The following is a 27,228-nucleotide window of genomic DNA, read 5'->3' on the forward strand; positions in this document are numbered from 1 at the left end:
CATGCCAGCGGCCGGAGCCGCACGCAGCACCCCGCGCTGCCCGGACCCAAGATGGCGGGCGGGGCGGAGGCCGCGTCACGTGGGGGCGGCGGGCGGCGCACGCGCGCTGGGGGCGGCGCTGACAGGCGGCTGCATGGTGCCCGCCGCCCCTTCGCCGCCGATGCAGTGAGGCCGCGCCGCGCCGGGGGAGCCGGCGACGGCGGCCTGGATGGTGGCGTAGGGCCCGTATTGCCGGCTCCCCAGCATGGCGACCTACCTGCCCCCCTGCGTGATAGACGGAGGCACCGGGTGAGTGCGGGGAGAGGGGAACCGGCGCTGCCCGTCCCTTTTCTAAGGAGGCGGGGGGGGCGCGTCCCCGCCGTGCCGCCGGTGCGGGCCCCCAGCGGCGGGTCCCTTCCCCTCTCACGGGTCCGGCCTCGCTGCGTCCCGGCCCCCTCTCGGCTTGTCGCCCCTGTGGCGGAGGGTCTCCCTCGGCTCCGGGCCTGCGCCCAGCACCCTCCTGCTGCCCTTCCTCCCGGCTGGCAGCCGTGTGGCCCCGGGGGCGGTGTGTTTCCATGTGCCCTTTTCTCCTCTTGGGTCCAATTTTTGCTCGTGTTCTCTGACGTTCAACTATAGCATGATTAAAGTGCTAAAATTGGGGATGGGGTATTTCAAGCGGCAGCCTGGAGAGTGGGGACACGCGTGCCTGGGGTCTGTGACCCGGGGCTGGTCCGGCAGCAGGTGGGGTGTGCTTGTTGGGCTGTGGCGTTTCCGTGCACCTGGGCCAGGTGTTTCCAGCTGGATGGCATCTGGCTGTGCCTCTAGACAGCGTGTCCATCTCCTTGAACCTTTCCAGCCATTACCTCTGGGCAGCAATGGGATGGGAGCTGCCTGACTTACACTAGTGTTTTTTCTTGGTCATTAGGTCATCCTTTTTTCACCTTTGTCAGAGCAGTGTGAGGTCTATTCTACATTTAGCCAAACCACAAGTTTTGTAACTTAGGTATTTAAAGATAGATGAATCTAAATTGCAGAGGCTGTGCTTGGGTGGTTCAGGAACAGGTCTTTCCTACCTATCTGTAGCTAGAGAAGACCCGTTCATCATCTGATAGACCAGTTCTGCTGTGCCTCAGGCGTGGGAGGTGTCAGAGGGAGCTGTAATGAAGGTGATAATGAACGTGTGGTGTGCTTTTGCTAATATCTTTCCTTTGGCCCAACAGTTATGGACAGCTCTGAAGAGGAGAGGAGACGCCAGTCCATGAGTAACTTATTCAGCCAGTAACTTTACTTGTCAGGCCCTGCCTCAGTGTCACTGATTGCATTAATTTATTGCAATAGTAGACCTTTTCCCAGCAGTGAATTTACAGCACTATTTCCATTTCTTTAATGCTTGGAAAGCTACCTTTAAAATTTCCAAACCTGAGTCATCTTAAAAAAGCCAAAACCAGACCAACCAACCAACCAAAAATCCTGACCCCTTAGCTAATCAGAGGAATCATTTTTTCAGTGGTGTGGTGTCACACGGCCTTTTCCTGAAAAAGTGTTTCGTATTTTGAAGTACATCTGTATTAAACTGTCACAATACTTTTAGAGGTCCCTTGTCTTGTTTCTGTTTATACCTTATCTTACCAGAAATCAGCTCTGTCCCTTAGTGGAGAGTACTGGAGTCCATGTCTGGAAAGTTTGGGAGTAGAATAGAGACTGGGTTCCATCTTGCATATAATTTTGCCTATGCGCTAGATACTCTTTGGTAGTTTCCCAGGTTCCTTCTGATTATTTGCTGAGGATATTTTAAATACCTGTTCTCCACAGAACTGTTGGTGTTACAGGAATATTACTTGACGGTTTTGAAGAGTTTTTCAAGGAGAGAAATGGGGATCTCTAGGTGTAGCCTTTAAAAAGGCTACAATATAAACTACAAAATGCATAAAATGCAACATCTGTCTTTTGCAGGAGACCTCCTTTCCTCTCAGTGTGTGGAGCGATTGCAGTGTTGCACTAGCAGTAGATATTGTTGGCCAACAGTTGTACAAAATAAATAAGGACAGAAAATGGCTTATTGTGTCCTTTCAGAGAAATAATAATTTAAGTAGAATTTCTAAAATCTATTTAGTGTTTGCATGAGTAAAACTGGTGGAATTTGTGTATGGGGGCTTGTATATCGGTTTGTTTTGGGAAGGGTTCAGACAGTCCCCAAATGATGCGACTGCATTTCCATGCCTCCAGATGATCTTAAATCATATGAGACGATGCAATGTCTCTGCTGAATGGACTTTTGCTTGGCTTTGCTGCAGGGCACTCAAATGTGGAAGGCTTTTCAGTAAAGATATTACTGCATTTGAGATAACTTATCTTGCAGAATTCAAGAAGAAATGAGAGTTTGAACCAAAGCAGCCAGAAGAAGTAGCTTGACTCATTGATACGCAATCTCTGGAATTTTCCTCTGTGTGGGCTGAAAACCTTCTTATTGTTAGAATGAATCTACTTTGGGTTACAAGCTTCAAACAATTCATTCAAATTATTCATGAAAAGGCTTTCAGATGAAAACCTTGGGAGAGCATAGTGGAAAGGAGAAGGTATATGCAGACGTGCATGGTGGAACATTGTGTATATAAAATACATTTTTCTGCTTACATCCCTGGTACTGAATGAGGTGCTTTGTCCAGGCACTAATCCTCCTTCTTTTTGCATAAGGGGATTTAAGAAGTTTGTAAAAAGACTGTTGTTGTTAGTGTGTAAGGAGCCTGGTTTAATTTACCATAGGCCTCAGTCCTGTAAAATGATGGAATTTTTCAAAAAAAGCAATGACAGATACATGGAAAATTGGTATAGATCTTCAATGAGAAACATATCATTGTAGCAGGACAGGATAACATTTCTTTATTGGATAGATGACTTGAACTTCCTTTGTCAAACTGCTCACTCTTTAGTCACAGTTTTTGCATAAAGTGATACTAATTTGCTATCATCTTTTCATTAGTATTTGCAAATAACTTGTCCTACTTCAGTTTTGATGCACATCTTCGTTTTCTTTGCATGAGGTTTTCCTCGTGATCAGTTTACACATTGCTATCAGTCTTTTTGTGGAGAAGGGCATGCTATTTTTAGTTTCTAAGGCCTACCAGGCCTTTTTGCTGTTGCTGTTTTAAGTAGCTTAAACTTTGTAACTAGTTTTATTAACTGGCATTTAGCTGTGGGACATCAGAATGCTAATAGGTGGGTGTGCAGAACAAAGTTGTCTTAAAATATCTTTCTCCCCTTCAGAGTGTGTATTTGCAGTCGCTAAGGAGTACTTCTATTTTGGGTGTATTTTATTGAAGTCGCTCAATTTTTCTTTTACTAAAGAAAAATTACTTTGGTAAAATCTTACTGGTGAGTTTAGAGGTAAACGCTTGATTTCTGGGAGAAGTGAGCTGGACTTATCTTAAAACTTGAAGCTTTAGGTGGTTTTTTTGTTGTTGTTGCTGGGCTATTAAAGATAGCTGGAACCTCAGAAGATGTTTATTTTTACCTCTCTTACTATATTTCTGATGCTAAATGAGTTGCTTTAGCCAAGTATTACCGCTGCTTCTTACATGTGAGGCTTGTGAACAGGCATTATTGTAATTGCTGTTCTGGATCCAAGGAGCCTGAGTTAATTAACTGCTGTTTATAATCACAAGCTTCAGCCCTGTAAAGTGCTAGACTCTCAAAAAAACCCACTGGCTCTAATGTACGCTTTATTCTTATAGTGGCTGCTGGTGCTTTTGGGTAAATTGTGCAAACATATTTTTTTCTGTTTGATATTTCCTCCTTCATACCTTCTTTCTTCATTCATATTCCTTCATCACATCCTTCTTTCAAAAGTACCTTTCCATATTGTTATAAAGAACTTGTTTCTTTATAGTTTCTCAGGCATATTTGTAATAATGATAGCATAGTCTGTTTATGGCAGCACTGCATCAGAGGTGTTCTGGCAGTAATAACTCTTAGTTATTTAGCGTCTTTGCTGTCGGAGAAAGTGTTCTCTTTACAAAGGTTATTTTTTGTTTGCTTATAGGACTTTCTTAAAGTATTTTGCTGCTTTCAGTCAGTTTGTATCTATTTTTTCAGAGCTTTTTTTTTTCTTTGTGTGTGTGGGTGTAACACATTGTTTTAAAGATCCTGAACCAAAAAGCAAAAGAAATTGAAGAAATGCTAAAATGTTCACAGCTGGGCTTTGGTCTTTTACATACTTGTCCAGAGAAAATTTGGATGTCTGGTATTTTGAGATGGCTAAAGCAACTACCTGAGTTTGTGAATGTAAATGCCTAAATTTTGTTGTTCTTGTGCTTTAGTAAGTTTCCAAAACATATCTCTGCTCTTTAAAGTGGTTGAGGGTGCAGCATCTGCTTCCAAGTTTTGTCCATTTGTATATTTTTGCAGGCCTCTTCCTACATAAGTTTGGGGGGTTTTTTTGGTTTTTTTTTTTGTTTTTTGTCTTTCCATGGTAGGACTTCAGAAGAGAACAGGGTTAGGATGACCTATTCCTCATGCAAAAGCTAGTGAAACTGATTTGTGTACTAACTAAACACCTGGGAAAAATAGTATGTAGGAGACAACACTATTTTTAGAAACTCCTTGTTTCAACAATGTATAATTTCCAGTGATTCTTTTTTTTTTTAAAAAAAGATGAGTAGATCCTCCAAATCCACTTGCATGAAATAGCCTTAGTCTATTGGTTCAGTTTTCTACTAATCTTTGATGCAGCCTCTGGTATCCTGTATTTTGGAGAGTTTCCAGTAGGTTCCCATCTCACTGGCAATAAATCTGCTACCTATAATGAAATTAAGTTGGAGTACTGATTATCTACATGTTCCCTACAGCTGTCTCTGCAATTTACAGATCACAAGATGTTGCTTTACCATTAGTCTGCTAGGCTGTAACCCAGGAGAAAGAAACCCATGTTTTAGGTGCTTAAATATTCATTGGAGAAGGGACTGGAGACCAGGTAGTAACCTCTCTAACTGTTTAAGTCCAGAGCCTTTCAGGTCAATGAATATTTAAATATCTTGTATAAAAGGGAAAAAATTCTGTAGGAGGTCCTGGAAGTGGGTCACCCAAACACTTTAATGTACTCCTGGGTATGGCTCTGGAAGGTGGAATGTGTTTGCGTCCTGCTGGGCAGAAGAAACATCTGGGACCAAATCTGCCATGTCCTGAGTGAATAAGCTACTGGGTAAGAGAGGGAAGTGCAACTGCATCATTTTTCCTTCTCTTCCTCAGTGGTTTTGAGAGTAGTTTGAGTTTCCTATTTGGCTTTCTCACAACACCTGAAATACAGCTTGTTAGAGTCCATCTCTTGTTTGATCCTAAATAGATATTTATTTTTTGAACAGCCTTTGTTTTCCTTGCCTTAACATTGAACTGAGAATTTAGTTATTAATATATTTAGTATTAATCCTCCATGGATTAGTGCCATGCAAAAGAAATCTTCCCAGATGTTCTCTTCTGTAAGATGTGTTCTTTGAAGAGAACTTTTTCACTGATACTTAGAAATAAGCTTATCCTGTAGCTTTAACTGGGATTAATTCACCTAGTGAAAAAATAAATCTGTAAAATATTGAGCTGTAGGCCTTTGGTAACTTTATAAGTTATTGTAGTAAAGGGATCTGATCCCTGCTTGAGAGGGAAGATAAAGCTATTGCAGACTGATAGCCCAAGCTAACTTGTAGAGGGTATTTTCTTTTTAATAAATGGGTATGAATTTAGCATGCGTGTAGCTGGGGGTGGGGAATGGCAAACTAAACTCTTGGCCAGAGTCTAATTTAAGAAGTGAGTTCTGGTTATATTGCAGGAACCTTTTAATTTTATATATATATATATGCTCACCCACATATATGTAAGTTGTATAAAAAGTATATGTGCATACTTACATGCTTAGGTGTATTCATGTATATGTATATATTGACTTTGGCTTTTGTCTTTGGGGTTTGAAGGGCTGTTTTCACGAGGTGTCTGCCTGATTGCCATTTCTAAGTTTTAGAACTAGGTCTCTTGAATCCAAAAACGGTTTCCTTGGTCCTCACTATGTGTATTTGAGCAAAACTCATTTCAGAGAGAGAAATGAAGAGGAAGTATCCTGTAATGCATCTTGAATCCCAGTGGAGCTCCTGTTGTTGCTTGTTATATTTTAATAATATTCTCTATGTAAGCCTCATTCTAAAAGGGGAAGAAGCTGTGCAATAATAATCACAAGAAGAATTCTTAATAGTAATGGCTTTCTTACAAATCGGTCTAATGTCCTGATTATAAGTTTTTGAGAGTCACAGAAAGTATGCATAAACATTTTGGATTATGCTGAAAGTATATGCCCATACAATGATGATTAAAAATATAATAAACCCTTGCCCCCAAAACACAGTCCTCATCTTTTTATGCTTGGGGAAAATGGCTTTTTAAACTATTATTTGAAGTCTGTTGAAGCTATAGCTTTGAAGAGATGTTGAAAATACAGTATTTAAATTCCGAGGTCATTGCTGAATCAGTTTTGATTTAATTCCTTTAGCTAAGCAAACTGATTCTTAATGAGTGTTTTTATACCAAATGTTCTCATAAAGGGGTACTTACTGTTTAAGCTGTTAATGAAGAAGCAACTCTCTGCTTTATCGATGGTATAATATTGTTTGCAAATATTGAGTGTAGGATGTAGACAGAGACCTTAAATATACTTTAGGATGGAGTGATGACATTTAAGAATTTCATGGGTTTAAGTTCTCATGGTAAAAATGGATGTGAGTAATGCTGATTTCCCTCAAATCACGCTGTTTATTGGACTTCTATTCCAGTGTAATTACAATACTAGAGAAAGACTTCAGTTTCTGCAACCATTAAGTTAATTTTGTTGGGTTTTTTTCCCCTGTTTTTTGAATTTCTTCCTTAATTGTTTGTGTTTTGTTTTGTTGTGTATCCTTCTGTCTGCTTCTGTCTGTGTGTGTGATTGTCGTGTCTGTGTCCCATCCCATCCCTTGCACACCCCCCCCCCCCCCCCCAGGAATTAGAGCTGGTTTTTATGGTGTGTGATGTTAATTATTTCTAGTTGCTGAAGACCTGAACCAGCTTCCAGTGAGTAACACCATGCAGAGATTTTAGGTTTTGTGTGAAAATTCCTTTTCTTTCTTTCTTCCCCAAGTTACCAGTTGCTTTTTTTCTCTTCATCCTTTACCGGTTAAAATATATATTACATATATATTGAAAGACATGGAAAATGCTTTATATCATCTGCTGCCCGTTTTTAAAGCGTTTTATCAATGCATGTGTTGGTGTAGTATGTATGTTACCACACACAGATGCTGTACCTGTGACAGAGTGGTTTGTGTAAGGCACAAAAGGGAATTGTATCAGGATTGCAACTGGAGTTCTCAACTGTGGTTTGTACTTAAGACACACTTCTTTTTTTCCTATGTTTGACAATGTTAAACAGATATGCAAAGTCTAATGACATCTTTGGTCATGGTAGCTTTCTGAAAGATGAGATCTGCACAAAAGGGTGGAATATGGCCTGCCTGTCTTTTGTCAGAGCTGGTCAACAAGATTGAGAAAGTAAGAGATGAATCTTCACTTTTCAAATACTACAAAAATTTGTAAGCTGAAGGTGTTTGAAAAATAAATAACCCCTTAAAATATTTACCACTTCTGAGCTTTCTTCTCAGCAGGATGACACTTGAAAGCATAACCCAGAAAATGTAGATGTGGTATGTGATTGCTTGGCCTTCGCTTCAAGAGCTGTAGTGAATTGAAAGTGGTTTGGTTTTTTTTCCCATAGTCTAAATGGATCTAATAACTTCTTGATCATTTCTTTTCTAGGTATACGAAACTTGGCTATGCAGGAAATACAGAACCTCAGTTCATTATCCCATCATGTGAGTAAACTTTTGTCCTCCAAATTGTAGTGTACGCTGCTATCACTGAACACCTCCATGAGGGAATGATGTGCTTTCCAACTCCCAGCTCCACCTTCCTAGCCCCTGGTCCCTCTGGCAAGTGATACTCATTGCGTTAGTATCTTTGGCTACAGCGTAGCTAAACAGAACTCCTTGTTTGCAGTTAGCTAGGGCTGTTGCTCCTTAAATCAGCTCTTGGTTGCTATGACAAAGATGAAGAGAACTCTAGTCCAATTTCCTTTTTATCTCCATTATTTTTCTGCCAGGGCTCTTGAGTAGACAGAATGTAATTTACCTCCTGTCTACCTGACACCATGGTTACTGCCCGGATAATCTGGGGAAGGTTTCCTGTCAAATTAAGCACTAAAGTGCAGGTGGTGTCTGCCTTATTTACATTGTCTGGGACTGTAGACAGTTTAATATTCAAGAAAGTTGTTCCTATTAGAAAATGTTTTTTTGGGTGTGCGTTTATCCATTAAAATGACTTTGCATATTTAACATGTTTTGTTGAGCAGATTTACTCTGAATTTCTTTTTGTATGTTAAACTTGTTTAAAATGTTATACCTTTCTGGTGTTCTTGATTTTAATTGTTGTCTTAATAGTTTCTCTCACATGCTACATATATAATTATAAATAGTAGCACTGACTACATATTTGCATCTATAATGTCATCTGTTATCTCATGCTTATCTCTACTTAATGTTAAACACTGCCTTTTACTTTTCATAAGCTTTGCCAATTATCTCCTTATGAATGCATCTAGACTGCCTTGTAGCTACTCACAGTAGAAGGTAGAAAGATAAAGAAATAATAAAGGTCATTGAGGGCCAGAGAGGGGGAGGGGGACATGCTCTTTACCAGATGTAGCTGCAGTACTGGTTACAGTCTTACTATTTTAAGTTATTTTTAAAAAAATTAAAACCTAAACCACTGGTAAAAATTTAAATGCCTTATGTTAAAGAAGTTGGTTAGCAGGAATTTCCTGTGAATTTGTTATAAATCCTGTTTAGTAAAACTATACACTTGTTGGGGCTTAGATGTGTTTCCAAAAGAATTGTTTGCCTGTCAGTAATTTTTTGACACTGATAGTATTTGGTGTGTTTGTGGATGATGCCTGTCTGCGTTTTCTACTGTATGTTATTTGGATCCTGATTATGACCCATTAAAAGAGAACTGTATATAAATAAGGCTATGTTTTAAGAGTGCTTTATTCCTTTTTTATTTATAGCTTGCCCCAGATTTGTGTTTTTTGCTGTCTCATCTTCTTGCCTATAGCAGCCATCATCTAATAATTTCTGTGATAGTTGCAGCTTGCTAATGGGAAGCATAAGTGTCTCCAAAGATTTCTCGTAGCACTGGAAATTGATTTCTCCCCTCCCCACTTCCTCCTTCTCACCAACCAGGATAATGACTCCAATACTTTTTTTCTGAAGTACAGTTTATTTTCTTCTCCACCTGTGCTCTTTCTCTTGACTCTAGAGTTGAAACTCAGAAAATCACGTTGCTTCCTGGAGCGCTGCACTTGCACAGGTTTAGTGACTGCTGTAGTCTGGAACATAACACATTTTTAAGACTATTTTTCCTCAGAGTTATTTACATGAATGAGGGATGGGTGACCAGAATCCTGTGTGACACAGTGAGAATGAACTCTGCTATATTGGATTGTCAGTAGATCACTTACATAATTTCTGCAAAGTATGCTTTCTATATCCGGATTTTTTATTTCTGGAAAAAATCCTGAAGTAAATAAATATTCATTGCATGGTATTTAGGTGTTTTAATTTTGTTTTCATTTTGGGGCCTGTGTGTTATTTTAAGGTATTGCAATCCGAGAATCAGCCAAAGTAGGTGACCAGGCTCAGAGGAGGGTGATGAAAGGTGTTGATGATCTGGACTTCTTCATAGGAGATGAAGCCATAGATAAACCTACCTATGCTACAAAGGTAAGCATTGAGTATTTTCAAGAAGTCTTTCCAAATTTTCATGTTTTATTATATAATGTTCTAGAACTTCTTGATAAACTTCTTGATAACCATTTAAAACATTTACTTTTTTTGCTGCTTTAAAAAAAACCATCTGATTTGGTTCATGGGTTTACCTTTTTTTTTTTTTTTTAAAAAAAAATGTCTGTTTTAGTAGTGCTGTCCTGTGTGATTGGTGCTTGAACCCTTGTGTAAACATCCATTGATACAGTGCAGCCATAAACACTGAATATTTAAAATCTTGCTAAAAGTGTATCCTCTTAACACAGCATATGAACTGGGGAATGTGTTGGATGCTTTTGCTTCAAGGAATGTCACAATTGTTTTGTGGAGGGCTGTCTTCAATGCAGCTTTTCTGTGAATCACATTTTCCATGCTTTAGTAAAGGACTTCTTGAGCTTACAAAATGTTACCAGCTTATGAATTATGTGGAAGAAATCATATTTTATACATCCTACTGTATTACTTAAATGTCAGCTGTGTTCTTAACGTTGAACAAAATGTAAACATTATCCCTGCGAGAATTTTAATTTAAAATAGCCTATATGGTCTTTTTTTTTTTAATAGATTGGAAGGTGTACTGAAATAAAGTATGATTCTTAACTTTATAAATGATGAAATTTATACAAAAAGAGATTAAAACAGTGCTGCAATAGAGCAATAGCAGTATTAGGAATAGAGTCTGGATTCTGGCTTCTAGTCTTGTAAGATAGAATCACAATTTGAAGTACCTGGGAGCAGGAGATAACTTCTCATAGTACCTCTAAATTAAAATTAAAATGGAGTATTTGATAAGATAACCATGAGATGAGGTGTTTTCATTCTTGCAGAAGATGTAAGGGTTTGGGGACTTAGGCTGTTCCTATGTCTGGGTTTGTTTATCCTTGTGTGGCCTAGAGTGTTGACAAGTTTTCTTGCTGTAGTGGCCTATACGACATGGTATTGTTGAAGACTGGGACCTCATGGAGAGATTCATGGAGCAGGTCATTTTTAAATACCTACGAGCTGAACCTGAGGATCACTATTTTTTAATGGTGAGTTAATGAGCCTGGGCAAGAAAATATTTTTGTGAGAGGATAACTAAATAATACTGCAAGTGCAAGGCTCTGTTGGAGAGTTTTTCTCTTTGTCTTTTATTTCTTCAGCAGCTGGGGGGAGCAGTGAAAAGAGGGAGAAAAATGTAATTTATGAAGCTGCATTATAACTAAACTTCGTTCATTTTGCGATGCATGCTGCTACAGGTTGGATTTTGGTTTTGAGAAGCTTCAGTCACTTAGTTTAAATTCTGTTTGAAATTTTCTATTTTGAGTGCACTGAGAATTTTAGAAGCTTGATTACCATGCCAAGCTAATCAATGCATGAACTGTTAGGACTCTGTTGGGGTGCTTTTTCAAAACTCCCTTTTAATTTTTTTTTTTTTTTCTTCTAGACAGAGCCTCCGCTGAACACACCAGAAAACAGAGAGTATCTTGCAGAAATCATGTTCGAATCATTTAACATACCAGGACTTTACATTGCTGTTCAGGTGAACAAAGCAAATACATACTTCTAAAGAACAGTATGGCTGCAGTATGTATAGTCCGTAGGCACACATCTAAAATGTTTGAAACAGTATTTTCTGTTTGTAAATATTACTGATTGTAAATTAGCACACTCTGCCTTCTTCTAAATATAAACGCTTTCTCATGTAGGCAGTGTTGGCCTTAGCAGCCTCTTGGACGTCACGGCAGGTTGGAGAACGTACTTTAACTGGAATTGTCATTGATAGTGGTGATGGAGTGACCCACGTAATTCCTGTGGTAGGTAGCAGGGTGCAATTTAAAATTATTAGTGGTTTGGACAATTACAGGGTTTATTTACTATAAATTTAAATAAGTAGTGTGAAATGAAACTTTAAATTTTTAGTGTTGCTTGGTTGTATGAGATGTTTTGAAAAGTATGTATTATGTGAGCTTATTTATGCAGCTGATGTAGCTTGCACATTATAGAAAGGTCACAAGTAAGGAATTGTCAGGCCATCTTTCAAAGGCTATTTCTATGTAAAACTTTGCCTTCTGTTACTGTGGTTTCTTAGTTTAGTAATAATGTTTATCACAGTTTTGGATCTCCTGCATGCCACCAGCATCTGACAAGAAATGTCCTAACTGTTTGATGTCCTGCGTTTTGATTAATATAGCTGATAACGTGTGCTTTTTATATGATTTTATTGTACCATAGAAGTTAGTGAACTCTGTTTGTGTGGAAACGAGTACAAGCTTGTACAGATGCATGTTCATACACATGGTTAATCTCATACAGCTTAATTAAGTTATGATGTTAAAAATATAGTTATCTGTGCATACTGACATCTGTTCTGCTGATGTCATTTCGTGTATTTCTGAAGCATATAGTATGCTTGAATGATCAGTTATTTTAGAAATGAAAATTTGATTCCCTTTAACTCTGTCTTGCATTTTGGTATTAACCTGGTCTCAGTATTTTCTTCATATGGGAAATACTGGGGAAAAAACCAGCATTTACTGTATGAAACTCTGAAAAGTATAAACAAACAAACAAAAAAAAAAAAGCAAGGGAGGAAATAATGTTGGCTCAGTGGTATCATTGTTTTCAGTAAATGTGTCTTGAAAAAAATTCCGCAAATAGATTTCTTGTTTTTAGGTTTTTATTGTGCTTATAATTAGATACTACTTAATTTTGGTTTTCTTGTCTGAGAATTTTAATAAATTTTATACATTTTCCTATTAATTTTCACTCTCAAACAGGACACAAGTGATGTATTTGTTACATTTGTTTTTCAGATTATGCCTAAAAGAAACCATCTGATCAGACTGTCTTCTAATATGTGCAAGATTTTTTTGTCTTATCACATGTGTATCTATTAGATAATATCTCTTTATATGTGAAGTCAAGGTCTTTAGATAAAAATAATACCCATTTTGCAGTGGGTTGCACATTTTTAGAGTAATTATACAGTTTCAAGATTTTACTTCTAATTAAAAATGAAAACAGAATATTATAAAAATGAGTGTTAGTTTTGTTGTTAATGATTGATACATGGTAGGTTTTTCCCTAAGTATTTTTTTTTCCTCTCCTCCTACATAGGCAGAAGGCTACGTAATTGGAAGTTGCATCAAACATATTCCTATTGCAGGTAGAGATATTACTTACTTTATTCAACAGCTCCTAAGGGAAAGGGAGGTGGGAATTCCTCCTGAACAATCTCTGGAGACAGCAAAAGCCATAAAGGTACACCCTTCTTTATCTCTTAATAAATACATAAATAAAACTTGAGCTAATTTTTTGGCTTTAGTAAGTTGCCAGTGGCTCTCTTAAAAATGCAAATGTAGGCAGTGTATTGTAATTACACAAGCTTCTGTTAGTTTATCCAATCAAGTGCGGGGGAAGGAGAAAGAGGAAGAAAATCTTCATGCTAGACTGTTCAGAGTGAGTATGTTCTGCAGATTAAATCAGCATTTTAAGCTTTAGATTTGTTTAAAGTTTGCTTTTTAATATAATAAATGTATGTAATGTTAGTAGGGTGATTGTGTGGGTCTGATCTTGCAACGAAGGCTTGCCATTAAACTTCTCTATCGTCACAGACCTAATGGTTGCGATGTTTTCATTTTGAGAGAGACTAGATGAGTCAGCATGTGATCTGCTTGAAACAAAAGTTTAATTTTTTCAATGAATTTGAATTTCAATGGAATTTCACAAATTCAAAAAAATGTGCATTGTCTTGTAGGGTTGAGTCTTCGGTAGTCATTTGGGTGAGAATTCTTGTGTTTTGACTGCGTTATGCTTTAATGATGGAATCATTTTTTGACATTTTTAAATGGATGGTATTTATTAACAGGAGAAGTACTGTTACATTTGCCCTGACATAGTGAAAGAATTTGCCAAGTACGATGGAGATCCTCGGAAATGGATCAAACAGTATACTGGCATCAATGCAATCAACAAAACCAAGTTTGTTATAGATGTCGGTTATGAAAGGTTCCTTGGACCTGAAATTTTCTTTCATCCTGAGGTAAGAATAGGGATTAGCCATATTAAGTTATAGAAACTTTACTATGGGAGTGAAGAGAGGGGGGAGGGAGGCACTATCATTTTTGGTGCCAGTGCGCCATCAGGTGGAAGTAAGGATTTCAGGGAGTCTCCCGGTTGTGAGCCCCGTGCAGCCTCAGAGAATTTAAGCACAGAAGAATGTGAGCCGGGCAGTGTCTTGGTTTAACTCCAGACGGCAGCTAAGAACCACACAGCCGCTCTCTTAACTCCCCCCCGCCCCGCTCCCCTGGTGGGATGAAGAGGAGAATCAGGAAAAGAGGTAAAACCTGTGGGGTGAGATAAGAACAGCTTAATAATTAAAGTAAAATATACTGCTGCTGCTACTGCTACGAAGAATTATAATGAAAGGGAGAAAACAGAGAGAGAAGAATAAAACTCATGAAAAACCAAGTGATGCACAATACAGTTGCTCACCACCTGGTGACTGATGCCCAGCCAGTCCCTGAGCAGCGGTCAGGGGCCTCCCCCAGCCAGCTCCCCCCAGTTTATGTACTTAGCATGGTGTTCTGTGGTATGGAATAGCCCTTTGGCTGCTTCAGGTCAGCTGTCCTGACCACGTTCCCTCCCAGCTTCTTGTCCACCTCCTCACTGGCAGAGCACGGGAAACTTAAAAGTCCTTGACTTAGGGTAAGTACTACTTAGTGACAACTAAAAACATCAGCGTATTATCAACATTATTCTCATCCTAAATCCTAAACAGAGCACCGTACCAGCTACTAGGAAGAAAATTAACTCTATCACAGCCAAAACCAGTACAAACAAATACTTTTTTTAATGTCCCATGTAACATTTAAAACATCTTCCTCCGCTTCTTTAAAGGCAACCTAAAATTGAGAACTTGCTTGAACTTACAGGTTTTGTATAGTATTTTTGTTCATTCTTTCAGCGTTGGTTTAAACCAGTATGCCTTTATACTGTGTATCTGATTATGTTGCCAGTCCCTTTGGTCACTACTCTGCATGGTAGCATTACATTGATGATAATCTAAATGTTGGACACTGACTTCTGATACTGAGTCAATTTCTAAAGCATGGATGCTAAAATTGTCCTTGAGGGAAGTCCTTTGAAATTTCTGGTGATGTGGTACATAAGTAACATTCTGGGAAACATTGCAATACCTAGTTTGTCAGGGTTTTGGTAGTTCAGTTTGAGTGAGCTTCAGGTTATTGTGATATTGTGGGAGAGGAAAGAGTCCATTTTTAATATGTTACAGCATAGCAGAAAAGGTTTTCTCCATTCCTGTGCAGTCCATGGAGTTTATTGCAGGCACCCATAACCTGTAATACTATTAAAAAAATTAATCAAGATCCACCATTAACATTGATGAACTTTCCCTTTGTCTACCCTCCTTCTATTGGAAAAGTATTAAAACCCTCATTCTTTCACCTTTTGTCTAAATTCCACTGTTAATATCTTTGTGGTCAGTTTGTAGCCATCTGATCTTGTGCCAACATTAAACCTCTGGGCTATATAGTTTGTGCTCCCTGCTGTTTACCGATGTGATCTTACAGGGAGGCATTGAATCCCATGTCAGATGTCATTTTAATGGTTCCTCTTTCCATAGTCCCTTCAAAGACTGTTAGGAACAGGATAAAGGACTAATTTCCATTTTCTTCATTTCTTGATAGTTTCTTGGCTCTGTATTGAAAAAAAAACAAAACACCAAACACTGAACTGACTTTCTAGACAAGAAAAACACTAGATGATACGTACTGCATCCAAAGAGAATTTCTCGCTGGACTTCATTAACTCCTCACTTCAAAGGGTATCGAGTTAGCTAGGTAAAAACTGCCTTTGGTAAAGCTGTCTTGTAATCTTTTCCTATTTTTAGTTTACAAAATTTGTTCTGAAGTCTTTAATGTTCTTGAAGTTAGGCTTTGGGGTTTGTAGTTATCCAGATCATTTCTCCACTTTTAAAATTAGGTATTTTACTTGCTATTCTCCAACCATATGGTAGCAGACTGCAATTTCACATGCCAGTTCTCTTGTCCCCATTCTTGGAGCATGTTCTACTCTGCTTTGGATGCCATAACTCTCATTTCTACTTACTCCTTTTGCCACGCTGTTTTAGCAATATCTTTATACAGGGCTTTGGGAGAAGTTTTCAAGCTGTAGCTTGTTCGGATGAGAACTCTGTGTGAAACAACACCGCTTCTTTCTTCTCTTTTAATTTATGCGGCTTCATGTTTTAGCTTCTTGCATGATTAATTCTTACTATGGAAGTTAGCTTGAATTCTTGGGGATTTTTCACATCATTCTTATGGCTCCTGATCTCCAAGCCAACTTCCTTTGCTAATTTCTCTTTCAGTTCAATGTATACTTGTGTTCTGGCTTTTGTTATTCATCCAGTTAGATACTTTATCTTGTTTAGTTGTAAATCCCAAATAGTTTCTAGACCTTTGGGAAAGTTTTAAAGTTAAATAATAATATATTATTATGTATCAATAATTAATTTCTCAAATTTTAATCTCTGAAAGGGCAAACCCTAGGCTATGAACTGTTTTATTTTTTAAAGCTTGTGTTTTAAGTGGAAAATTGCCACTAGTCCAAGAATATTTTCCAGCTTTAGCAACTCTGACTCTCTCGTATGTATAAATGCAGAAATTTACATTAGCACTGTATTGATTGCATTGATGGGGGCTTCCACTCAACATCTTGGAGTATTTATGCCTTTTTGAATACTAGAGATTTTGTGTGTTTAGGAGAAAAACAACTTTTTGGTGGGAATTTAACAGAATTATTTCAGTAGGGTTGAAAATTTTTTCCAGGGGAACATTCTGATTAGCACACTGATGTTTTTGATTTCACTTAAAAGGAAAGACAGGATCACACTGCAAAGGAACGGTATGTTTAATATTTCAGGAGAACTCACTCATGTCACATGCAATAGTAGGTCCATAGTACATAAATCGTGAACAGTGAATTTATGACCAAGGAAGAGAATCTGAATTTCTCAGCAGGAAAAGGAATTCGCATTTCTTGTGTAGAGAAGTGGGTTTGTTATAATGTAGAATAAGTGGTGAGCAGTAGTAATACTGCCTTTGATTTGCACCTGCTCCCTTTAAAAGTGCTATTACAAAATCTCTCTGCAGTCTCACTTCTGCCTTTTTGTTTCTCCATTCTTTGGGTGGAAAATCTAATGCCTATTCTATTTCATTTTAGTTTGCTAATCCTGACTTTATGGAATCCATTTCGGATGTAGTTGATGAAGTTATACAGAACTGTCCTATTGATGTTCGACGTCCATTATATAAGGTATGGTCTTTCTGTTGTAAGATTTAACTTATTTGAAAACTATCATCATCGTGAAGCATATGCATAGCTATCACTTCGCCCACTATGAGAAATGTGAACTTTGACTAGAAATAAAGTTCAGGTTAAAAAAGGTGCCATTTCTGAATGAAGAGTACTTGGTATTTGCTGCTTTTTATTTTTTAAATAAGGGTTATCTGTGACGGTGGCTTGAAGTATTATCCCTGAGGAACTGAGGCAGACAGATGTTACTTGTATCTGATGTTTGTAATGTGAGTTCTTGTGCATTAAGGTTTTTGGCTTTCGCCTGTTTAAGGGTTACATCATGGTCTCATCCCTCCACCCCCCCACTTACATCAAGCAGTGGTTTCAAATACATTTATTTTTTTCATGGTCTTGACTTGTATCTGTTCATTCTCTGCCGTTTTAGCCAGGTACTGAACCCAGTATTAAAGTACATGAAGGCTTAAAATCTTTTAGGAGACAATAATTAGGCCTGCTTAAACTTGCCTGGGGTGTAGTCCAGAGAGTACTTTCAGTCACTGATTTTTTTAAGGAATTAAAAGGTAGGTACTGACAGACATAGCCTGTGGCAAGCTCCTTCTGTATTGGCAGCACATCCTATGCTTCCCGGTTGTTCTCTGCTTGTGCAGCAGCATCCTTTTGGAAATCACAGTGTAAAGTAATAGCATGGACAAGTTTGCTTGCTCATGTAAAAGGTGGTAGTTTTCCTCACCTATTAGAATGAGTATTAAGTTCCAACTAAATCGTATCTCAGGGTAATTCATAACTAGTACAATTTTGCAGTCTGTTCTACTTGTCTAGTAAACATACTGTGTAATCTAGAATGAGACATAGCAAAGGAGACATTTGCTTCAGAGCAAATCCGTGGAGCAGTTTAAAACGGGAAGTTAAACTACTTAACAGGCTTGTATGTGGGGTGAATTTTGCAGTAGATGTCTTCAATGGCTTCAAGCTTAGGTGTATTGCAGAAGGTTATAGGAAACTCTTTAGTGTCTGGTTGTGCTTGGGGTCTGTGCTTTTTTCCTGAAAGACCAAAGTTGCCATACAGTATAGCTTAACTGCTTGGTAGGGCAGGGGTTAGTACTGGCTTCTGAAATGTGGTATTTAAAAATTGAGGTTACGTTACTCTTTCCTCACCATAATCAGTGGGCAAATAACTTTCCTTTGGCTTACCACTGAATGAGACTTTGTTTTTCCATTTTGCTTTTCATTATACTTGCTTAATTAAAAGTGTTACACAATTATCTATTGAATGTAATGATAGATGTCAGTAGTTATTAATGCTAATAGTTACTGTCTTCTTTGAGCAAGCTCACTGCAAAGCTTCGAGCATCTCTGTTCTCATTGTTTAGAAGTATATAGGTGCAGAAAACCACTCACACTTTCTCTTGCTTTCTGTGGTTTATCAATTTCACTTGCCCACTGTGCTGCATGGTGGCCAGCCAAGACCCTGGGCTTTGGAGCTGGGTTTCCACCAAATGTATTTGGATTCTTCCTCAGTGTTCATCCAGAAAATACCCACAAGTATCCTTGCAGTTTATATGTGGTAGGTAGCCTTTGAAGCATTGCTTCATAACCCAACTTTTGATGTCCTGTGTTTCTTTTTCAGTTCTATTGCCAGTATCCCTGTTCCCCAGTCTAATCAACGTCTCTCTTATGAAGCCAGTTATCTTACCTTATGTTGATGTTTGGACCAGCAAGACCTTCAGAAGACTGACTTCTTCAGCCAGACCCCATAGCCTGTAGCTATTCAATACCAGGCACAAACATTCTTTCACATGTGATGAAGCCTTTTGTAACTATGTAGTGGTTGCCAGCAATGCACACTTCTAATTCTTAGGATTACACCATCTTAATGTGATTGCTTGGAAGAATTGATTTATATTCTTATTCTGTGTCTGTAACACAGAGTTGAGAGTTCTGGATTGCTTGGGATGAGCTGCTTTCTGCTAAAATGGAAGAAGAGACGTAGGCTGCTGGGTTTGGAACCAAGGGAGTTGCATTGAAATTTGAAGAAATAAGTGGACTGTATTTTTTTTAAAACAAACCCAAATCTTCAGCAAGTGGAATGAAATTTACAGTGAGTGCTCAGGTGAAATGGTAGAGCAGGAATTTTGGGTCTTGCCACATGGCTGAAATAATCTGGCATCCTTGTGAATGTTGATCATTCCTGTGTGTTGAATCCCACTGAAAAGCGAGCCATCCTGTGTGCAGCTAGAAATGTGGCCATGCTTTTGTGGGGCTCTGTGAGGCATTACATCACCCTTGGCATTCTTTGGGAAAAATGGTGGGTGGTTTGTCTAGTTCTGGTTTTTTGGAAGAATTCTGTAGCTTCCTTTTTTCTTAAAATACTGTTCCACACCTTTCCTTACACTTATCTTTAAACACATAGCATAACTGATATCACAGAAATGCTGAGAAATTAGAGGGAGAGAGAAGTAGCATGATGGTGACTATGGTCTGCAGAATAACACAGTCCTTCCCCCCAGCTTTCAGGTTACTATGAGCATACTACTAAACACGGTGTAACTAATGCACACCTAGCTTGCATCAGTAGGAAACGTGTTTTGTGGTACAGCCACAACAGATGCTAGTGTTGGATGTTTTTAATACTAGATGCTATTAAAAAGTATCTTTTCAACCTGGAAATGCTCTGAAACTTGTCCTAACATTTGTCAGTTAGGGCATGAATTTCTGACACTTAATGTAAAAAAAAAAAAAAGAGTAGTTGAATTTAAGTCGCCACCTAGTGAAGATGGTAATAATAGCTTCGAAGGTAGACAAAGGGCTTTCAGAAATTCTAAAAACTGTTTGATATTCTAGTAAATGGTATTTTTTGTTGGTAACAGATTCAAAAACTGTCACTTTTTCTCCAAACTCTACTTCATCTTCCTTTTTCCCCATCCAGAGCCTGTCCCCAGATACTTCAAGAGTTCAGGTGGTAACAGGAGATGAGAACAGTATTGACAGTTACGAGGCCTGTGCCTTCTACTGATGGAAAGGATGTAAGTGTAGGGTCATGGGCTGTCCCAACAATCGATTTCTTTCAATTTTCTCTGCTATGTTTTTGGCACAAATACATGGCTGAGAGAGTTTGAGATAAGTGACATCTGAAACCAGGCAAATTTTTTCAGAAATACCTCTGTAAGATCCTAGCCAAGCATATTTAAATACTCATGATGCAAATCGTGGTGGATCAAGTTAGAATACCCTCAACCTCAAACTTTTAAGCTAGTTTCTCAAGCTGAAAAACGTTGCTTGAGGTGGGGACTGTAGCATGTTGGCAAGTGTGGTAGTTTATTGTAGATAAATCATCCAGGCTTTTAGTAGAAACACAGGTGCGTGGAGACAGGATTTTAACTATGTTGGCTCTTTTCCTTAGAGGAGGAGATGTTTTAGCTGGGTGTGTGGCTGTTGTGGATGACAGTGAACTTTTGAGCTTGCTGATACAGTTAGGATTTGGATTGCGCTTGCTGTACTGGTGTTCCCTTGGAAGGCTGAGCTTGACTGCCCAGCTTATAACGAACCATCCTTAAAGCTTGGGGAGCTCGGGGGTGCAGGAGGCTAAAGGAATAGTAAATATTCCTTTACTATCGCTTCTGCCTTAAGTTGCCGGTACATCGGGTGCGTGAGAACAGCTTCACGTGCGCTGTGCGGTGAGTAGATGGCGCTGCCGTACCGCCGTGCCGGGCCGTACCGCCGTGCCGTGCCGCCCGGAGCCGCGGGGGGGGCAGGCTTATTGCTGGATCGGTTCTTGCCTTTCCTCTCTGAAACTGTAGGTATCCCCAACCAGAAGACTGGGTAGGGTTCAACTGACTTTTGCTTATCTACGCTTCAGCAGAATGACAGCGTTTGCTAGTAATTACTAAGCGGAGAGAGGGGAGGCTCTGTGGGGGAGGTAAGGTTGGAGAGACTGCCGGGCCACTGGATCTGCGTCATACCGGCACTGATGTAAGAGATGGGAAAGCAACGGTATTCCTGCTGGTTCAAGCGGACGCTCCAAGTGATTAACTAACTGTTGGTGTAGCACAGGAGCACTGAGGAGAAGCCCTGTTTATTCCTGTCCCGGCTGTAATTAAATTTGTAATATTAGCTGTGCTAGCTGCTTTAACAGTAGCTCAGTACATTTGCAGCATTCCATGGTTACTTTTGTGTCTTGAGTGCAGGCATATTTCTGTGGAACAGCGTAACCATAAGTTGTGCTGAGATCTTTTGCTGTTACTCAAACTCTTAAATGAACGTGGAAAATGATGATTTTAAAGAAACAGAAATTGTTTCCTCATCATTAAAAGTCAAACTTACTTAAAGTTTCTCATGCTAAATTTACTTCTTAATAATGTTTGTTGTTTGATATGTATAGTATTTCTCATTGTGCTTTCCATACAATGTTAGGAAATATTTGCCCTGTTTTAACTAAATTAAGAGGCATGTACCTTGATTCACTTGCTCATGCTCAGCTTGTGAACATTCCAGTTTTTACCCATAGTAATTTTTATTAACGGTTATACATTGTTCTCATTAAATCTCTGCGGTGGTGTGGTTGTGTCACGTTAAACAACTTTAATTTAGCATTTGGATGGAAGAGAAACGGATGTGTTGTTTAAGTTCATATTTATCACAAAAGCAGTGGATGCTTCTTAGTTTGGTGCTGTGAAATCTGAAGTGTCCAGCTGAGAGTTTGCTTATGCCACATTACCAGATGCGGTGTAAAGATGGACATACCAGTTCTGCATTTTGTATTTGGTGGAGATGAGCTCTGCAGAAGCTAATTTTACTTTTTGGAATTCTAATGTAAACTTTAGAGATTTTTGTTACCGTAGCTGTTTTTTTTTTGGTTAGGTAGCTTCATATCTCTGCAGCATTACACTGTACATAGTACCAGAAATGGTATGGAGAGAAACTCAGTATCCTAGAGTTCATAAGAGAAGCAAAGGGGATGGATGAGAAGTGAGGAATTTCTTGCCAGCTCTGTGGTGTTTACCTCCCCCCCACTGCCCCCCTCGCTTTCCTTCCAGAAATGGCCTACGTTCATTATTTACTTAGTGTGGTTAGCTTTTTCAGGTGTGTGGAAAGGTCTTCATCCCTCTCTTCTAAGGGAACACATTCTTTTGAAACAAATTTTCAGCCAGTTAGCTATCAAAGTAGAAATCAGCTGGAGCTTTCCATCAGATGATATGGTAATCAGTGTTAGCTCTGAAACCTGAGGTCTGCTTAGAGCTGTTAAACCAGCCAAAGTGTGTTTGAGCCGAGTAAGATCAGAAGTCTTGTTTAAAGGAATCAGCTGGAAACAGATACTTAAATCATAACTTCCTTGATTGTTTTTTTTTGACAAGAGGCCAGAGAATGCCCAGGCAGACTGAAAGTCCACACATCACTCGTAAGCTTTCTCCACAGACATATTTAGCAGGCTTCATTGTTATGTTTTTCATTAAGTAGTTACTGGAATTAGTGTTATTCTAGGGAAGGTATTTGCTGTAGGGAGTGGTTTCTTGGTGTTTTTTTGTTGTGTGCTTTTTTTTTTTTTTTTTTTTTTTTTTATCTGACCATCTTTTCCCACCTTCTTTGGGTCTTTTGTAAGTGAGGGGTGGGGAATGTGTATGGATTCCGCTTTCATTGCGAGTGAGGACTACCTGGCTTCTGATCTCCTTGCAGAAGTCTGGCCTGCTGAGTTGTGATAACTTACTGAAGCCCATATGTGAGCAGCCTGCTGCTAAAGAGCACGGATTCGGCCCAGTGCTGACAAGAAGTACAGGGAGCAGGGGAACTGTGAACTGTATAATTAACCATCTTATAATGGCAGTTGGTGTCACCTAGGTACTTATATCCAAAATTCTGCTTAGCCTGGCTTGTCCGAATACGTGATAATGAGATGACTCACCTTTTCAACAAATATACCTTAGTGCTTCTGTTCTCCTTGACCAGTATTATTGTTAAACTTATTTCAGTGTTTAGAAGTACTTGAATAACCGTAATCTGAGGAAAGTATAACTTCTTAGTTTTAACCTGGAATGATAAAAGATTCTCCCAGTATTACTGCTAAATCTTTAGTTACATGAGTTGATCTCAGATGTATTCAAACTATTATTCCCAGGTATATTGTAAAATCTATTTTTAGTGGTAGCATTGTCCACTTTATGGAGTATACACTTTAAGTTTAATTTGCTTTTAATAGAATTACTGCTGTCAGCATCTTTGCCAACTTCATTATCTCCAGGTAATATTTTCTGATGGCATCTTCCTTAATTGCTATTTCATCACTCAGGTTGGTGGCTGTCTTCCCCCACATTAGCAATTTTCTTTTCCCATGTGGAGTGCATGACCACTATGAGGCAGGGGAAGAGATGTTCTTGTGTATGGGGGGGAACAGTGGGAATCTCCCTCCTACTTAAATTTTAGGACCAGCTGTGGTTTCTGGCTCCTGCTTATACGTATGGCTCCTTTGCTCTTCTCTGTTCCCGTTTTGCTTTCTTTTGGGAAATATTTCAGTAATGTTATGGGGATTGTGTGCTTTTCTTTTAAGTATACCTGCCTTGCTATGCACTCTTTTATACTGTAGATAATCTGAAGCTGTGAAGAAATGAGTTTTTCCGACTGTAATGGTTTTTATGATGCGCAGAGAGATAATTTTTTTTGTAAAAACAAAACAGCTTTCTTCTCACTTAACAAGGAAAATCTTGTTTGTAACTTGTAATCTGCTGCTTAAAATCCAAGCAGTTACTTCTGTACCCTGCAAGTGTGAACGCTTATTAAGCATGTCTTTAACTCTGCATACCTCTGTGCAGGCTTTCTGGCTGAAAGCACTGGTTCAGGGATTCTTTTGTTACATTGCACAGTGTTGGTCTGTAGTGTCAAAAACTATTACTGAGAGATAATCGCTTAACCTGGGTATAATGAACTCTTGATCTCAGTTGAGTTCCTTGTGGACACGTATCTAAGGCATGTAAGTGGTGTTGGTAAGTGCTAATGGGCACTTTGGTTTGCAATTGCATCAATATGCAAGGGCACACATGCACTTTTGTCTTACAGGGTTCGTTTTCTGATTATGAATTGTGTTTTTGCTGCCACCGATGTTATGTTCTAGAGTTTCTGTTTTGAATTGCCCCACCTTTGAAATGACTTTTGCATTATTCTATGACCCTGCAACATTATCATAATTAAGGATGGGACATTCTAAAACCCCTATTTAGAATCCAAGTCCAGAAGAAGAGGCTTTCGATTCTGCTCTGAAAACTATGTAATACCAGGCAAGTAGGTATAGATAAGACAAATGAAAAGGCATTGTGTCTTTCTCTGTACTGCAGTCCTCTTTGGAGGTGTGGTATCTTTCTGAAGAATCATTGGACTTGCTGGTTGCTATGTTAGAAGTTTAACTCTTAAAATAATAAAAAAAAATAAATTCTGGAAAACTTGACAGCTTTTTGAAAGACACTAAGAGTAATACGATGCGTCTAGAGCCTTATTGGTATCAGGGCTAAAACTGCTTACTATGAGCATCCCTGGGAAACTTGATGTAGTGTCTTATTTCTGCTGCTCTGCGCATGTAGGGTACTAGCTCACCGTTTTAATGAAATCCTTCTCTGTTGTAATAACATGTTCTACATAAAACTCTTTAAAGGAGAAAAAAAAATGGACCTCCTACAGAAATTGAGCAGTGCTTAAGGTCTTCTGTGTAGATTGTCAGCTTCCTAATGATGTTACAATCCAAATAGTCACTTCTGCAGTGTTGGCTTTTTGCAAAACTTGCTTGAAGATGGATTTAAAGAATGTGTCTTTAATTTCTGCACAGAATGTGGTCCTCTCGGGAGGATCCACGATGTTCAGGGACTTTGGACGACGACTGCAAAGGGATTTGAAAAGAGTAGTGGACGCGAGATTGCGGCTTAGCGAAGAGCTCAGTGGTGGTCGGATAAAAGTAAGCAAGCATTTCAAGTGCATTAATTACATAAGTAGTGAAAGAAATACAGTTGAAAATTTTCACCTCACTAGTGAAAATGCAGTGTTGTAAAATTAATAGTGTGTATGTTTGCAAGGCTACCAATGCATTTATGACCACAATGTATGACATATGTCTTTGTTCACAGTAACTGTAAGATTCTTGTAGTCTTTTAAGGGCAATTCTGGTTTCCTTCTAGGAGATACGTGATCTTTAGCAGTAGGCAAGAGGGATTTAACTGTTGTGTCCTTCTGCATACTAATCATGAAGAGTTTTATGACTTAGTCTCCTAGGGAACATGACAAACTGAGTGATTAGTGTGAGATAGTGATGTGAATGGAAGGGTGAAGATGTGTGGGCCTGAGCATGTTCTGTTTGTAAGTATCTTGCCAGAAAATATAAACCAACTAAATACAAACTGTTTTTCTTAGCCCAAACCAGTTGAAGTTCAAGTGATAACACATCACATGCAGCGTTATGCAGTTTGGTTCGGTGGTTCCATGCTGGCTTCAACAGTAAGTCTTTATCAAAATTGTTCTGTCTTTTCTATATTGCCATGTATTATGTTGTCTTCTGGCTATATTTGGTTGAAGTGCTAAGTTTTAAACCTTTTCATTGTGACAGCCTAAACTGTGTCACATTCTGGAATCCTTACCCAACTTTTATCTCAGTAAAATTTTTACAGGGCAAGTGGGAGCTTTACTTGAGTAAGGATATTGTGACTTGACACAATTCTGAAGTAGTTTTTATATGATAATTGCAACGTAGTCCCTTTATTCTTGAAGTCAGCAGTAGGGATTAGTTAGGACTTCAGGAATATAGGATCCAAATCAATGGTCTTAAACGTGAGAGAGAAGCAAATACAGGAAAATGGGAGTAATTCCTGTCCCCTCCAAAGTGGGTTTTCTCATTACTGTGTTTAAAAGCAGTCTTCTGTTCAGACAAACTGTTCTTGATTAATTGTATTCACATCCTAATACTTCTCGTTTTACTCCATTTAAAAAATGTAATACAACATCGTAAAGCTGCAATTTATGAAAATATTAAGGCGTTTGTTTGTTGGTTTTCCTACTTTATATATTCTTATGCTGTTGAGGGGTTTTGTTTTATACTTTCATAGCCAGAGTTTTTCCAAGTATGTCACACCAAGAAAGACTATGAAGAGTATGGCCCTAGTATCTGTCGTCATAATCCTGTTTTTGGAGTCATGTCATAATGCTTGTCTAATGGAAACAAGATCGCTGATACCTTGCTGGTGAAGAAACTCATGTAATGCAGAGGAAGGCAGCAGATACTGTAAATACTGAAGCAAGATGTGGTTACCTCTTGGAAGCTTTTGGATCACCACCGTGCACTAAAGCACAACTTACAGCCCCAAGTCACTTCAGTAAAAGCCATTTCTCTGCTGACTACTTTAAAGCCTATCCTTCTCTCTTCCTAAATGTGAGGTAATTGAAAATAGGTAAGTCTCAGTTTAGGAGGTTGTGCAAATACTACTGAAACTGTATCTAGAAGAAGAAGAAGGCAGTGTTTTACTGCTTGTGGAGAGATTGAAGCCTTTCCCACTTGTGCCCTGATTTTGCAATCAAGTCTCTTAGCAATGGAGCACTAAATACCACATTGCCTTCAGGGGAGTTGGAATGGATGCAGGTACCTGCCCAAATAGCTCAGACTGCAGGATTGGGACTGTACTTTGTAAATGTAGGTTTTTCATATAATTTTGTATTTTATGATATCGGTAGGATGATTTGATGATTAGTTCTAAGCACGAACAGCTATCAATGTCATGGAGTGATGTTACACATTTCCAGGTGTGAGGCATGTATTGGAGTTGTGCTGGTATTTTTTTGGGGCAAAAAAAAAACAAAAACAAGCAAGCCATGTATGCTAGAAACTGATGTGTTCATGTTTGGATGACACAAACCAAGTGATTTACAGTATTGTATGAAGTTCATTATAGCCACTGTTACTTTGTTTTGAATTTTCTGAAACTGTTTTATAGAAGATGATGTTTTGTTTTGATGTTGGTGAGTGGTGGATGACGCACGGGCCTTGCACCAGTGAAATAAAAGCTGTTAACATCTTTACAAA

General features: G+C 38.8%; 1 protein-coding gene across 1 annotated transcript; it reads left to right on the plus strand.

Moving 5' to 3' along the window:
* Positions 1–106: 106 nt before the first annotated feature.
* ACTR3B (actin related protein 3B) lies at positions 107–27,228 on the plus strand. The gene is made up of 12 exons (XM_037385511.1): positions 107–288; positions 7,804–7,859; positions 9,700–9,824; positions 10,787–10,897; positions 11,293–11,388; positions 11,555–11,662; positions 12,966–13,109; positions 13,717–13,890; positions 17,091–17,183; positions 24,991–25,116; positions 25,569–25,652; positions 26,258–27,228. Exons 1-12 carry the CDS (start codon positions 245–247, stop codon positions 26,351–26,353), a joined length of 1,257 nt encoding a protein of 418 aa, XP_037241408.1. The 5' UTR covers positions 107–244; the 3' UTR covers positions 26,354–27,228.

This window comes from Falco rusticolus, chromosome 4, assembly GCF_015220075.1.
Source record: "Falco rusticolus isolate bFalRus1 chromosome 4, bFalRus1.pri, whole genome shotgun sequence".
NCBI classification, from domain to species: Eukaryota; Metazoa; Chordata; class Aves; order Falconiformes; family Falconidae; genus Falco; species Falco rusticolus.